Here is a 14,743-nt window from a genome sequence, read left to right as displayed (position 1 = left end):
TATTCTTTGGTGAACTTCAATATAAATCCTTAAATAATAGATTTTCCCCTTATGGTTTGTGATTTGGAAAATTTGCAAATGTTTTGTTCCATCTCTGTACCACAAAACTGTTCTATTCTTTTGCATTTTATTTCAACAACTCTGCAGTTTTAGTCTTCATATTCAGGTGATATTTATTTATTTATTTATTTACTTACTTACTTATTTTTAAGTAACCATTAGGCTACATGTGGGGCTCGAACTCACCACCCCAAGATCAAGATCAAGAGTTCCATATTCTTGGATGCCTGGGTGGCTCAGTGGTTGAACGTCTGCCTTCAGCTCAGGTAGTGACCCCGGGGTCCAGGGTTTGAGTCCTGCATCGGGCTCCCCGCAGGGAGCCTGCTTCTCCCTCTGCCTGTTTCTCTGCCTCTCTCTATGTGTCTCATGAATAAATAAATAAAATCTCTAAAAAAAAAAAAGAAAAAAAAAAAAAAAGAAGAAGAGATGCATACTCTGCCAACAGAGCCAGCTGGGCATGCCTGTATTTGGGTCTTTTAAATCCATCTAGAGTGCTTCCTTGTTTTGTGTGCTAGGGATCCAATTTATTTTTCTCTTATTGAGCCACATTTACCACAAATTCTGATAAAGTGTCTACCTCTGAACTCCTACTGTGTTCCACTGGTGTATCCTTCCTTTCTTGCATGAATACTACACACTGTTATTGTTGTCATTTTTCATGATGCTTTGTAGCAAGTTTAAATTTCTGGAAGCCCAAGACCTTTCTTGTTACTCTTTCTTTTCAATGGTTATTTACCATTTGTGGTCTTTTACTGCTCCATACAAATTTGAGGGTAAAGTTATTGAGATATATATATATATATTTTAAAAGATTTATTTATTTATTTATTTATTTATTTATTTATTTATTTATTTATGAGAGAGAGAGAGGAAGAGACACAGGCGGAGGGAGAAGCAGGCTCCATGCAGGGAGCCCGATCTGGGACTCTATCCCGGGATTCCAGGATTGCGCCCTGGGCCAAAGGCAGGCGCCAAGCTGCTGAGACACCCAGGTATCCCCTATTGAGATATTTTTAATTTTTTTTTTTAACTTTTCAAAAAAAAATTTTTTTTTTGAAAAGAACTTATTTATTTAGCCATGAGAGACACAGAGACACAGGCAGAGGGAGAACTGGGCTCCTCACAGGGAGCCAGATGCCGGACTTGATCCCAGGACCCCGGGATCACGCCCTGAGCCCCACGAGGCGTCCCTATTTCCCTGTAGTATTGGTCAAGACCTCTGGGACTTTGTCCAAACAAAAGGGATAACAGTGACCTTCTTTGTCTTTTTACCAAAAATAAAAGAGATGAGTATACTTCTTTATCAGGTATACAAATTTCCTTTCTAATCTTTGTTTGCTAAAAGTTCTTATCATCAGTAGGTGTTGGACCTTATCAAATGCTTTTTAAAATTACCAATTGAGGGGATCCCTGGGTGGCTCAGCGATTTAGCGCCTGCGTTTGGCCCACGGTGTGATCCTGGAGTCCCAGGATCGAGCCCCACATCAGGCTCCCTGCATGGAGCCTGCTTCTCCCTCTTCCTATGTCTCTGCCTCTCTCTCTCTCTCTCTCTGTCTCTCATGAATAAATAAATAAAATCTTTAATTAAAAAAAAGAAAATTATATGGTTATCTCAATTGCTAATTTTATTTTTTTAGGCTTACTTTCCTTCTTTCCCAATTTATATCCACAATATAACACATAAAACATTCTCTCTTTTTTTTTAATTTTTATTTATTTATGATAGTCACAGAGAGAGAGAGAGAGGCGCAGAGACACAGGCAGAGGGAGAAGCAGGCTCCATGCACCGGGAGCCCGATGTGGGATTCGATCCCGGGTCTCCAGGATCGCGCCCTGGGCCAAAGGCAGGCACCAAACCGCTGCGCCACCCAGGGATCCCTACATAAAACATTCTCATGCAAATATATTAAATCATTTCTCTCTGTTCTTAGCAAAATCCCAATCCTGGTTAAGTTCGCCCATCCATCTATTTGCTCCTTGAACCCAACCATTCACCTGAAGCTACTAGAGCAAAATAACCACAGTGATGTTGACTGGTCACACTTTAACTCAGTGGCTCTTAACTGGGACCCATTTTGCCTGTCCCTTCATTTGGACATTTGGCAATGTGTCTGGAGCCATTTTAGATTGTCACACTGGGGCACAGAGGAGGGTTCTACAGCATCTCATCAGTGCAAGTCAACAATGCTGCTAAATGTCCTATAATGTACAGGACAGTCACCTACAACAAAGAATTATCTGCTCCTGGGGCGCCTGGGTGGCTCAGTTGGCTAAGCATCTGCCTTCATGCCTCAGCTCATGATCCTGGAGTCCTGGGATTGAGCCCCACATTGGGCTCCCTGGTCAGGGGGGTGTCTGCTTTTCCCTCTGCTCCACCCCACCTCATGCTTGTGCGTGCTCTCTCTCTCTCTCTTTCTCAAATAAATAAATAAATAAATAAATAAATAAATAAATAAATAAAATCTTTTTTAAAAATTCAAAAAAAATTATCTGGCTCCAAATGTCAAAGGTACTGGGGTTGAGAGATCCTGCTTTAAATTAATACTACAAAGTTGCAAAGGCTAAATCGACATGGGATTCCAGCACTTGGACATTCCCTTTACCTACAACATGGTCTTTTCTCTCAGCTGGCTCCTTATTTTATGGTGACTTCCTGGGAAGTTCTCCCTGATGTCTAGAGTGGACCCAACCTCATCACACTGCCCGTCTTATTGCCTTTAAAACATGCACCATGTTCTTTTTGTCCCTGTGGTCTGTTTCCTCCCTCTAGAATCTAAGTGACATGAGTGCAGTGTCCTCATCTCTCCTGTTTCGGCGTCAAGCATGGTGTCTGGTACGTTATCCAGGAACACGGAAAATATCTGCTGAGCAAGTAAATGAAGATATTGTTCACTTTTTGTTTCTTCATTCGTTCATCAAATATTTATTGGCGATAAACCCAGACACATCGACAGTGGGAGACTGACATTGAATAAATAATCACGCAGAGTAAATAGTCTGAAACCATGATATGATAAGAATTTTGAAAGTTAAAGCTGGAGTAGTGGTGATATGACTCAGTCTGGGGCGGGGTGGTCAGGCCAGGCTTTCCAGGAGAAGTGATATATAAGCTGATCCCTCAGGGATGAGTCGGGTAGAGGAAGGCAGGTCAGGAGCACAGAGAAAAGCATCTAGGCATAGGGAACAGAGTGTGTGAAGGGTACTTTGGTGGGCGGGAAAGTAATAGATGTCAGAGGTGGAGAGAAGGCCAGTGGGGCTGAGGCCCGGTCTGATAAGCCACAATATGGCCTTTATTTGCCAAATCCATGGAGCAAGAGGAGCAGAGGCATGACATTGGAAGATTTTACTGATTTAAAAAAAAAGATTTTTATTTATTTGAGAGAGAGAGAGAGAGAGCAAGCAAGCACAAGTAGGAAGAGCAGTACCAGCTGAGCAGGGAGCCCCACGTGGAACTCGATCCCAAGACCCGGGGATCATGACCTGAGCTGAAGGCAGATGCTCCACCGACTGAACCACCTGGCCACTTCAATTTCAAGGATTTTAAATTTATTTTTTTAAAGATTTGATTCATTTATTCATGAGAGACACACAGAGAAAGGCAGAGACACAGGCAGTGGGAGAAGCAGGCTCCCTGCGGAGAGCCTGATGAGGGACTTGATCCCAGGACCCTGGGATCATGCCCTGAGTCGGAGGCAGACACTCACTCACCAAGCCACCTGAGTGCCCCGATTTTAAGGATTTTAAACTGAAAGTAGCAAGACCTAAGTTTGAAACACACACACACAAGTTTCCTTCTGGATAATGGATTTTGGAAGGAAAAGCAGGGAAGCAGGGATGCTGGTTTGGAGGCACTGGTGGTACGCAGGCAGGGGGTGACAGTGGGTGGGCCTGAGGTAGTGGCAGTGAGCTTGGAGACAAACTGGATATAGGATGGTAACAAGAAACATATCATTTTGGAGCCGGAAAGCACCTTAACAAAACCCAACTCACCATTAATCAAAAAAGTAGAAAAATAAAAACGAACAACAAAGAACTCATCGAAGTCTGCATTTTGTAGAAGTGCAGGGAGATGAGCTCAGTCCCGGGGCCCTTTAATATTTTTACTGCATAAAAGGAGAGCCTTACGGAGAAATGTTTCAAAGGGGGAAGACAAACGGAAAATGGGAGAGAGTGGAGGTAAAGAGAAAGAGAAATGGAGAAGAAGATGGGAAGGTGTGAGTCCAGGAGTGGGAGCAGAGGAGAGGAGGGTGCAGAGGGCTCTGGGCGAGGGGGCAGGGGTGTGGTGCGGCTGGGCTCCCGAGAAGGGGCTCCAAGGGCGACTCAGAAGGGGTGCGGAATGGGACGGAGGAAAGGCAGGCAGGGGAGATGACACGAGGCGAGGGCGGGATGAGCTATTGGAGACACTCAGTAGAGATGTCCACAGGGCGGTGGGGGCAACAGTCTGGGAAGCGTGGGAACAGAAGCCCAAGGGCCACCTGGGGTTCTGAGGGCCGCATCCAAGGCCACCGGGGAGCTGGGTGTTGGGGAGACAGTGCCGCCAGAGGATGGGAAGAGCGCAGTCAGGTCTGGGCTCGAAGGAAAAGGAAACGTGTAGTAGGGCTGGAGGGAGGGGGAAGCCAGAAAGTGGATGGGTTCTGGAAAGATTCCAAGGGAGGGGAATGACAGGTGTGGCCAAGAATCTGACCCAGGCCTTACCCTGCTCCCCACCCTCTGCTGAACTTCTGGCCTCCGAGTTTTTGTCCTTTTGCTAGGAAGGAGCCTCGAGGCAGGGGGGACGGTGATCGCCGGTGGGGGTGGGGCGCAAAGGGCCCAGGCAAGAGTTGTGTCAGGGATAGAGATTGGTTCGGAGAGCCATGAAGATGGGGGTATCGGGGCGCCCTGCCTGGGAGCAGGATGTCAGCAGTGGGGCAGCACAGAAGGAGGTGGGCAGCGGGCGCAGGGCGGTGGCTCTGGGTATGGAGACTCCCAGGAGGGTGCCGAAGGCAGCAGGGTTCTGAGGATTGGAGCTGGGGCTCCTGAAGCTGGGGACGGTTGGGATAGCCAACTGAAAAAAAAAGAGCAGAGGGTGGGGGTGAAAGTAGGGCAGGGCCAGGTATACACCTCGAGTAGAAACCAAGAGTCCCTGCGGGAGGGGGGAGGGTAGGAGGAGAGAAGGAGCCCAGAGCGTCCCTCCACAGCTCTGGTTCCATAGTACCCAGGCTCACCTGCTGGGGAGAGGGGAGGGGGCACCCTGGCTCCCGAGGGAAGTCCTGTCTCGAGGGGCTGACTTCGAGCGTGGAACTCCCAAGAAGCCTCCACCTCCTCCCCACCAGCGGCCCGAGCCGGGCCAGAGAAGGGGCGTGACCCTGGCGCTCATGTTTCTTCCTCTTCACCTGGGCCCGGAGGGGTGGGGGCCAGGACTTCCGGCTCAGGTGAGTGTCCCTTTGGTGACGTCAGGTCACCCTCGGCCGCCCCTCCGGTCCCGCCTGCCCCGCGCTCCCGGTGCCCGCGGGGGCGCGCCCCTGACGCCCTACATATACTCAGGTGCGCCGCACCTGTCCGCCCGCACCTGGCTGCTCGCGGCTGAGCAGCCTCGCCCTCTCCCTGCAGCCCCAGGTCTCCCGCCCAGGGCACTTTGGGGACCTCCAGCCTCCAGGACGGCGCGGACACTGCCCGACTGCCTTTTGTGTGAGTAGGGTCGCCCAGAGCGCCGGAGGGGACCGCCCGGCCTTCGCGGATCGCTCTTTGGACCGCCGGTCCTCGAGCGGAGCCTCTTCCTCCAGCTGAGACCCTCGCCCCGCCGGAAGGATCGATTTATTTTCTCCGGGTGACAAAAAGATTTGGGACCACCGACCCAAACCTTCTCTTTGGGTGACTTAAGACTCCGCCGCAAGTTGTCTTTCCGTGGGGCCGCCCCCCAAATTTGCTTTGTTTCACCGCAGGGTCGCCCACCCGGCGTCCCCAACCTCATCCGAGGGCGAACATGGCCAACTCGGGCCTGCAGCTGCTGGGCTTCGCCCTGGCCCTGGTGGGCTGGGCGGGCCTGGTGGCGAGCACCGCCATCCCGCAGTGGCAGATGAGCTCGTACGCGGGCGACAACATCATCACGGCCCAGGCCATGTACAAGGGGCTGTGGATGGAGTGCGTGACGCAGAGCACCGGCATGATGAGCTGCAAAATGTACGACTCGGTGCTGGCCCTGTCGGGTAAGGCCGCGGGGCCGACGGGGCCGACGGGGCCGACGGGGCCGACGGGGCGGCCGAGCCGGGCGGGGTGTGGGGTGCGGGCTGCCGCGGCCCGACGCCCGGGGTTGCTGGGGAGCGGGTGGGGAGGAGGAAGCGGAAGCGGCCGCGGCGGGCAGGGGCGCGGGAGGGCCGCGGGCCCGGGTTCCAGCGGCTGCTCGTCGGCCTGCGCGCCCCTTGGACCCTCCCCCGCCGCCCCGCGCAGGTGGCGGCCTCCGCCTCCCGCCCTTTTCTCCCGGACAAAAGGTGGCGCGCGGCGGAGGCCGCAGGGTCGGCGAGGGGCCGTGCGCTCCGTCAGACGGGCCGCCGGCGGCGGCCTGTAATCTTATCGGCCGATTAGCTGAAGCCACAAACCCGGTGGCCACGATAGCGGGGTCAGCGCTGGGCCGCGGGCCAGACCGTGTGGCCCGCGGGGGTCTCCGGCCACCGCCTCCGCTCCCTCCGCTGGGCCCGTCCTCCCCTTCCCCCCAAACCCCGGGCAGTTTCATCGAAACCCTTGCGCCCCGGGCGGGTCCCATGGCCGGGAGAGGGCGGGGCGGGGCGGGAAGGCCGCGGAGCCGGGAGGGGCAGGATCCACCGGCTCGGTCCGAGGCCGCCGCCGGAGGGGCCCCAGGCTGGAGGGGCCCCCGGCTGGCGGCCCGAAGGCGGGAGCCGCGCACACTTCCCGCAGTGAGGGCGTCCTAACCCCTGCTCCGCAGCGGCCTTGCAGGCCACCCGTGCCCTGATGGTGGTGTCCCTGGTGCTGGGATTCCTGGCCATGTTTGTGGCCACGATGGGCATGAAGTGTACCAACTGTGGGGGAGACGACAAAGTGAAGAAGGCCCGAATAGCTATGACCGGAGGCATCATTTTCATTGTGGGAGGTGAGCAACAGGCCCCAGGTGGGCTCAAGGGCCTTCCCCTTGTGTCCTGGAGTGAGGGTGCACCAGGTGCTGGTTTGGGGTCACCTAATACACCCGAACCACTGAACCACTCTATCTCCAGGTCTTGCTGCCTTGGTAGCCTGCTCCTGGTACGGCCACCAGATTGTCACGGACTTCTACAACCCCCTGGTCCCCATGAATATTAAGTAAGTATGAGAGCCTTGCCTCTTGAGGGGACATAGGTCTACGTTCCTGGTGTCTGGAAAGGCAGGATTTCTGACCCCAACCCCCTCTCTCCGTAGGTACGAGTTTGGTCCTGCCATCTTCATTGGCTGGGCAGGGTCTGCTCTGGTCATTCTGGGAGGTGCCCTGCTCTCTTGCTCCTGTCCTGGGAGCGAGAGCAAAGCTGGGTACCGTGCACCCCGCTCCTACCCTAAGCCCAACTCTGCCAAGGAGTACGTGTGAGCTGGGACCCCCCCCCAGCCCCAGCCTGGCAGCCTCTGGTGTGCCCAGGTGCTGAAATGACCTGGGGGGCAGAGCTCAGCCCATGGGTGGGGTGTGGAACTGGAGCCTCGCCTCATCACCCCGCACACCATGTACAGTTCCCAGGGTGGGGGTGGGGTGGGGTGGGGGAGACAAAAAGGGAGGATGTGCTTTTTGTACAGTAATAAAAAAAGTATGTTTTGGAAAGTACGTTTCTTTTTTTTCCCCGTCAGGGCCTTTACTTTCTTCCACCCCAAATCTTTGCGGGGAACCTGGAACCTTTAAATGTGCCGGCTTCCGCTTAAAACATGTACTGTTCTCTCTGCGCCACTGTTCCTTGTCACTCAGGCCCCAACACTGCCCACTGACTCTAGAAGACTGAGGTGCTTGGCTTCCCTCACCTCTTCCCATTCTTCAGTCCCTTCCACTCCCAATTCTTGTTTGAACAGCTACCAAAGCTGCTTTTTCAGTAGAAAAATAAAAATTTTATTACGTGGGGAGGGGAGGGGTTCCCATTTTCTTCACCTTCCCCTAACACCCCCCTCCCCACCTTTTGTCCTGATGGGAAGCTACTCTGACTTACGGGTCACGGGGCAGGGCCCCCACACCAGGGAACAAGGTGGGGGCAGGGACAGGGCAAGGCCAAAGCAAACAGCCAAAGGATGGTTATGGGTCCAAGGTCTTTCCCCTCCAATTCTAGGCCAGTCCAACCCGCCAGTCAAACATCCAGGTCATCATCTGGGTCCTCTTGGTCCAAGTCATCATACACATCCGGCTCATAGAAGATGTTGCTGGTAGCCTGACTTGGCCCAGGACGCAGGAGAGCCTGCTGCCTGAGGACAGAGAAGGGGAGAATTGGTGTTGGTGAGGGTGGGTGATGGGTCACATCTGTGTACTCTTCCAGGTGACTGACTCCCTCCTCTTTGCCCTCCAGGTTTTCTTGCTCTGAGTCCCTTTCCCCAACCTCCCCGTTTAGTTAGTACCAAAGCACCATTTGGTACGGGATAGAGACTCTCATACCGCTCTCCTAATGACACTCACGTTCTTAGCAGCTTGAGGGCAGGGATCCTGCCACTCTTGCTTCACCCACCCACACACTGGGCAGAGAACAGCAGGCATATACTGAAGTCATTATTAACCTGTCTTTGCCACACCCATCTAGCTTCCTGTCCTCCCAGCACTCTTGTCTAGAGATCTGTAGGGCCACTTCCCCGGAGTCTGGGCTGGCCAGCCTCAGATTGCTCTGTGACCCTAGGCTCCAATGCACAGAAAAAAGACATAAAGGCCCCTTTGCCTTGTTGGGAGTATGAGTGGATAGCGAACCACTCCCCAGACTTGTCTCTGGAGGTGGACTTCAGCCCCTATGAAGTCTGGGAGGTTAATCAATAACTAGCTATCACTCCCATCCCAAGCCCACATGTGGGGCTCTACTCAAGAACCCAGGTGCCTAGCGCCCCCAACCTTACTTTTCAGAGCTGAACTGGAAGGGCAGTGTCAGGCTGTCTTTGGCTTCTCTCTCTTTCTTGGACAGGTTAAGGTTAAAGGTCAAATGAGTTGTGGGCTCCACCTGTAGGTACAAAGGATGCTGCCACTCTGCCTCAATGCTGGAATCCCTGACCACCCCCAACCTCTGCAGGTTTTATTCTTCCATCTCCATTCCCTTATTCTGGCCCTGGCACCCCTAGATACCGGGGGTATGTGAGGATCTGGGTGGGGCTGGGATTCTAGCAGGGGTCCCTCTTGGAGATCTAGGCTGAAGTCAGGCAGGATGGAGAAACATTGAGTCTGGGGAGAAAAAAGAGTATTAACAGAAAGGTGTTTTCCACCCTATGAACCAAACAAGGGAGAACTTGGATCTAATGGCCCCAGGCCCCGATCTTCTATGTAATGGGCTGCTTACGGCACCTGCTCTTCCCTCCTCAGCCCTCCTTCCAACCACTCCATCGGGACTCATTCCTCCTCCCCCAGGAACTGTTTCCAGTCTTTCCTCCTTTGCCGTTTCTTGGAAGCTGACACCTCTTCTTGGTTAAGCTCACGGAATCCGAGTCAGGAAACCTTGACTTCAAATCCCGGCTCTACCAGTTACTCTTTGGAGCTCTGGGTAACCTTCCCCAAGCTGCTAAATGGGTATAATAAAACAATCGACCTGACGGGGTAGCTGTGAAGATTGAGGAAAATGACAAAACGATGAATGCAGGAAGTACTTCATCATGTCAGCTCTTACTGCTTTTCCCATCCGAACGCCCCTTGTGGGTGACCCCAACCTCCAGTGCTCGCCTGGGGTTCTCCTGACCTGGTGGGTTGGGTGCTGGCGGGGCCTCTGACAGAGGATGTGGGCCAAGGCCTGGCCTGCTGTCCCACTCAGGGTCACTTCAGTCTGGGCCAGGCTGCTCAATGCTCCCATGGGGCCTGGGCCATGAAGCTCCATGTGTAGCAGGCCTAGAACACGGACAGGCTCCACGGGGGGGCTGCCACCTGGAGGGGCAGAAGGGTAGGGCGCGAAGGGCAGTGGGGAACCTGCAGGACAGCGGCCTGGAATCCCACAGTAAGGCAGGAGCACACGAGGTGAGGCCCACCTTCCATGGCGCCTCTGCCAGTCCTGCCTCCCCCGGGCTCGTCTCACCTCACTCCTTCAGCCCTCACCTCACCAGGGCCAATCTGATCACGGCCCACGCTGACCTCAGTCCTAGCAGCCTCTTCCTCACGGCCTTCAGGATGCGGTTAACACCTTCCCCCTCTGATCTCTGCCTCATCTCTGATGCACAGAGCTACTTGCAGGCTTTGGAACTATACACTAGGATCCCAGTTGGATCCACTCCCCAGGGGATCCTTTGGCTCCCTCCCTTTCTGGGCGCATCTACCACGTGTCAACACACTGTACCAGATACTTTCACGTTTTAATCCTTATGAGGGCCAGCATTTTTAGGTTGAACCACGTGAAATTGCTACCACTTGACGTCTGTCCCTATCTGACCTGCAGAAACAGTATTAGGATGAACCATCTAGAATTGCTATCAATTCACCCCCCCCCCCATCCTTTTATAGAGCAAACTCAAACACTGAGATATCAAACACCTTAACACCAAACTGGGTGTCCGGCTCCAAAGTCCACTGCAGAACCCACAGGATACTTCAGGCTAGTGCCAGGGCCCCTGGCCTGGCCAAATTTGCCTAGCCAACTGCTTGCTCTTTAGGACACGTCTTTCCTCAAAACATACTGCCTGTTCCTCTATCGTCATGGCTGTTATCAGACTATCTAGTAATTGCTTATTTACCTGTCTATATCCTTTATGGAACTTTGAGTGGGAATCTGACTACACTCAGCCTTTATCTTCCTATCATCTACTATTGTACCTGACATATTACATGATATCGTATCTGTTCAATGAACGAAACCAATGAGTAAGAAAGAACTTCGCGAAAAAATAAAGTCATCAGTAGATGGCAATCGTGGCAGTCTAGAATGAAAACAATTATTAGAGATAGAATAAGGCCCAACTGGAAATTTCTAATATGGTTTTTCTTAGGATGGAAAAGGGCTTGTTCCTTGGCAGGGGAAGGCATATAAGAAGAACGAAGGGGAGTCTCACCAAGGGGGGAATGCTGCTGGCTCAAGGCACACAGGGCTTGGCAGAGGGTGGTACAGGGGAGGTGCAGCAGCAGCCAGCTCAGTGAATCGAGAGCAATGGTGACAGGACCAGGCTCTGTCCTTCTGCACAGGGCTCGCAAGGCTCCCAGGGGTCCCCCTGGAAGGGCTTCTCCAGCCTGTGACCAGTTGAAGGGGTCTCTGAAGAGATCATGGTAAACCAGCCTGCAGAGGGAAAACAGGAAATAACTTAATACTGCCCTCCTTCCCTCAGTCCTGACTTCACCCTGTGATCTTCAGGGCTCTAGTCTTCTGACTTAATATCCTAAATATCAGTGGAAGGTAACACTGAAAGATAGAACGTCGTGATTGATAGCATAGACTTTGGCGTCACAAAGCCTTGAGCTCCAAGGTTGGCTTTACTATGTACCCAAAGTCACCTGATAAATTAATGTGAGATTGGGTTCTGTTTGTAGAATAGAGATACCGCACCACTTGATCTTTACAACAATGCCTGACACATAGTAAATGCTTCATAAATATTTGCTATCATCATCAAAATCAACTATTTCCTGAGTAGTGCTTAAAACGTATCATTCCTTGGAAAGAGAAAGAGAAGGCAACACGACACGTGGTTCCTGCTGATAAAACAGCTTAGAGAACATAAGAATTAAGTCACTCGGAACTACGTACTAATACAATAGCAGTGCAGATAAAGGAGTCTGGCATGGGTTAGAAATCCCGGGATTTCGGGGATCCCTGGTGGCTCAGCGGTTTAGCGCCTGCCTTTGGCCCAGGGCATGATCCTGGAGACCCGGGATCAAGTCCCACATCAGGCTCCCTGCATGGAGCCTGCTTCTCCTTCTGCCTGTGTCTCTGCCTCTCTCTCTCATGAATAAATGAAATCTTAAATAAAAAAAAAAATCCTGGGATTTTTAAGGATTCATGGTGGTCGAACTCCTTCCCAGACACCTCCTATCTTTTGCTTCTCTTATGCCATTTTAACATAATTTATCCCAAGATCTGATTCAAAATTAGGGTTGAACAGACAGATGTAATCTAATGAGCTCTCCAGACCGAATAGTAGTCTTTGCAAGCAGGCACATGGGTGGGTTCAGGAGCCTCCTGACCTCCTCACTACATCAGTCTGTAACTCCTGGAAATTCCACCTGCTGGGGTCCTTTTACACTTGTCCTTTGAGCACACCCTGAAAACTGCAGGGGTTATCCTCCTGGTTGATCTCCAGGCTGTCCCCTTCTGTCTCCATATCAGCCACTGGAGTAGTCTAACAGGTATGATGTTATCAGTCTCCTCCCAAATTTCAAAAGGACTCTCACTGCCTTTAGGATAACATCTGAACTCCTCTCCATGCTAACAACCTTTACTACAAGGTACCTTTTTATCTGTATGGACTCAGGAAGCTCTTCCACCTCCCACAAACAGCATGCTTTCACATACATCCCTAATTTTGCACAGGCTGTTTCCTCTGCCTCTAGAACAAACTGCTCAGAAGCTTGCAGCTAGGTAGAGTTGATGCAAGTTTGGAATCTATGTCCGGATTGATCATCATGATATTCTGAATAACCCAAAAAAGGTAGAGTATATTCATTTTACTTAAAAAGATTTTATTTTTGGGTGCCTGGGTAAGCTTAGTCGGTTAAGCACCTGCCTTCGGCTCCAGTCATAGTCATAGGTCCTGGGATGGAGCCCCATGTCCAAATCTCTGCTCAGCAGGGAGTCTGCTTCTCCTTTGCCTTTTCCCCTTGCTCATGATCTCTCATTCTCAAATAAATAAAATCTTAAAAAAAGAGACAGGCAGAGGCATAAGCAGGAGAAGCAGGCTCCCTGCAGGGAACCTGATGAGGGACTGGGTCCCAGGACCTGGATCACAACCTGAGCGAAAGGCAGATACTCAACCACTGAGTCACCCAGACGCCCCAAAATTTTATCTTTAAGTAATATCTACACCCAAGGTGGTGCTGGAACTCACAACTCTGGGACTGAGAGTCACAGGCACTGCCCACTGAGCCAGCCAGGCCCCCGGAACATATTCATTCTCATCTTCCAGGACACTAAACTCACAGCCTTTTATCACGCTCTATTTCTCTCTCAGCTTCTACGGTCTATTCTCTGGATTCTCCAGATACTCACCACTCCTCACCTCTCAGGAATCTCCGCCTCCTGAAAGCCCCTTACCCACACCTCCGATGCCTATCTGCACACCAGGTCCTGCGCTTGCTGCTGTAGACGGATGTCCTGAAGAGACCCCACACCCAAGGCACTCTCTCCCAACGTACCGGCTGTTGATACTGGAGTCGAAACCTTCACGAAACTCGTCCTCGCTCACTTCACAGCCCAGGATGTGGACTTGCTCCCCACTACGGCAGAGATGGATTGTCACGGAGTGGGGCCGGCCTTCCCTCGCCCTCCTCCGTCAGGGACTTCGGGGGAGAAGCTGCGGGATACTCACCACAGCGCCGATTTCTTGACAAGCGCCTTCAAGAGACTGCGCCCCTCCCACTCCACGGAGTCTGGGGACAGCAGGGGAAGGAGAAACATGAGAGCATGAGAACGCGGACGTTTCCGTCCCTGGAGACCACCCCTGGTCTAGGACGCATGGCGCCTCCTTTCCGCTTCCGCCCCGGGAGCCCGGCTCGGAACCCCCTGTACCGCAGGCCCTCACCCCGCAGCAGCACCAGGCCGCCCAGACCCCACACAGACTCCATCTCCAAGGTGCGTCGGGACCCTTGTCCGGCGCCCTTTGATGCTGTCACGGCCCACAGCCCCGCCCCCTCCAGGAGAAAGGGGCGGGGCCCCCATGAATCCTCCCTCCACTGAGACACAGCCTAGTCTGGAATGAAAGGTGATTATGTGCAATATCCCAGGGGGGGCTCACGCGGAGGGGCCTCTCCCGAGCGCCGGAGCACAGACGCCGGACATTTTTTCCACGATTAGGGCCCGAAGAGCCGTTGGGGCAGTTGTCGGTGGGAGGGGGAGGACGCCGCACGCGCCCGTCAGCCCGCCTGCCCCTCGGTGGCCAGTGATGTCACCCCGCCCCGCCCCCGCCGCTCCCGGCGGTCCCGCTGCGCCCCAGGCCCCGCCCCGCCGCCCCCTTCCGCGCTTGCGCGATTCTGCGGCCTCGCTGGAGCCCGTTCCGCTCGCCAGACCCGCCCTCACAGGCCGAGGAGGGGAACTTTAATCCTGGTGAAGCGACTACACGTCATCACCGGAAGCAGTGTCAGAGGGGAAGGGGGGGACGAAGGGAGGAGGGAGCCCTCAGGGCAGTAAAATGGCGCCTGTCAGAGTGGGAAATCGAGCTGCAGAGACTGCAGCCCCGATCCCCAGCGGCTAAGGCACCCCCGGCCTCGGGGAGGGGGAGGCCGCCTCGGCCCAGCGGTCCGCACCCCTCGGCTCCCCCTCCCCCTCCTTCTGCTCCTCCGCTTAGCCCGCCCGTTCCCCGCCGCCGCGGCTCTGCTCGCGCCGCGGCCCCCGCCCGCCCTTTTCCGCGGGCAGCCCCCTAGCGCGCCTGC

General features: G+C 53.4%; 2 protein-coding genes across 3 annotated transcripts; one reads left to right on the top strand and one right to left on the bottom strand.

Moving 5' to 3' along the window:
* Positions 1-6,022: 6,022 nt before the first annotated feature.
* On the top strand, positions 6,023-7,834 carry CLDN7 (claudin 7). The gene is made up of 4 exons (XM_038536646.1): positions 6,023-6,245; positions 6,980-7,144; positions 7,266-7,350; positions 7,447-7,834. Exons 1-4 carry the CDS (start codon positions 6,023-6,025, stop codon positions 7,607-7,609), a joined length of 636 nt encoding a protein of 211 aa, XP_038392574.1. The 3' UTR covers positions 7,610-7,834.
* A 255-nt stretch (positions 7,835-8,089) lies between these two features.
* Positions 8,090-14,088, bottom strand: ELP5 (elongator acetyltransferase complex subunit 5). 2 transcript variants are annotated; one of them, XM_038536642.1, is made up of 8 exons: positions 13,897-14,088; positions 13,684-13,744; positions 13,511-13,591; positions 11,218-11,438; positions 9,921-10,066; positions 9,317-9,412; positions 9,094-9,194; positions 8,090-8,460 (listed from the first exon to the last, which is right to left on the bottom strand). In XM_038536642.1, the coding sequence occupies exons 1-8, from the start codon at positions 13,937-13,939 to the stop codon at positions 8,346-8,348; spliced, it is 864 nt and encodes a 287-aa protein (XP_038392570.1). In that variant the 5' UTR covers positions 13,940-14,088; the 3' UTR covers positions 8,090-8,345. The 2 variants fall into 2 exon arrangements, with proteins under 2 accessions (XP_038392570.1, XP_038392569.1); XM_038536641.1 differs by having other exon boundaries at positions 9,921-10,102; positions 13,897-14,086.
* Between the last annotated feature and the right edge of the window lie 655 nt (positions 14,089-14,743).

This window comes from Canis lupus, chromosome 5 (assembly GCF_011100685.1).
Source record: "Canis lupus familiaris isolate Mischka breed German Shepherd chromosome 5, alternate assembly UU_Cfam_GSD_1.0, whole genome shotgun sequence".
NCBI lineage: Eukaryota > Metazoa > Chordata > Mammalia > Carnivora > Canidae > Canis > Canis lupus.
Note: the sequence above shows the minus strand (reverse complement) of the source record. Positions and strands in the feature narration are given on the sequence as shown.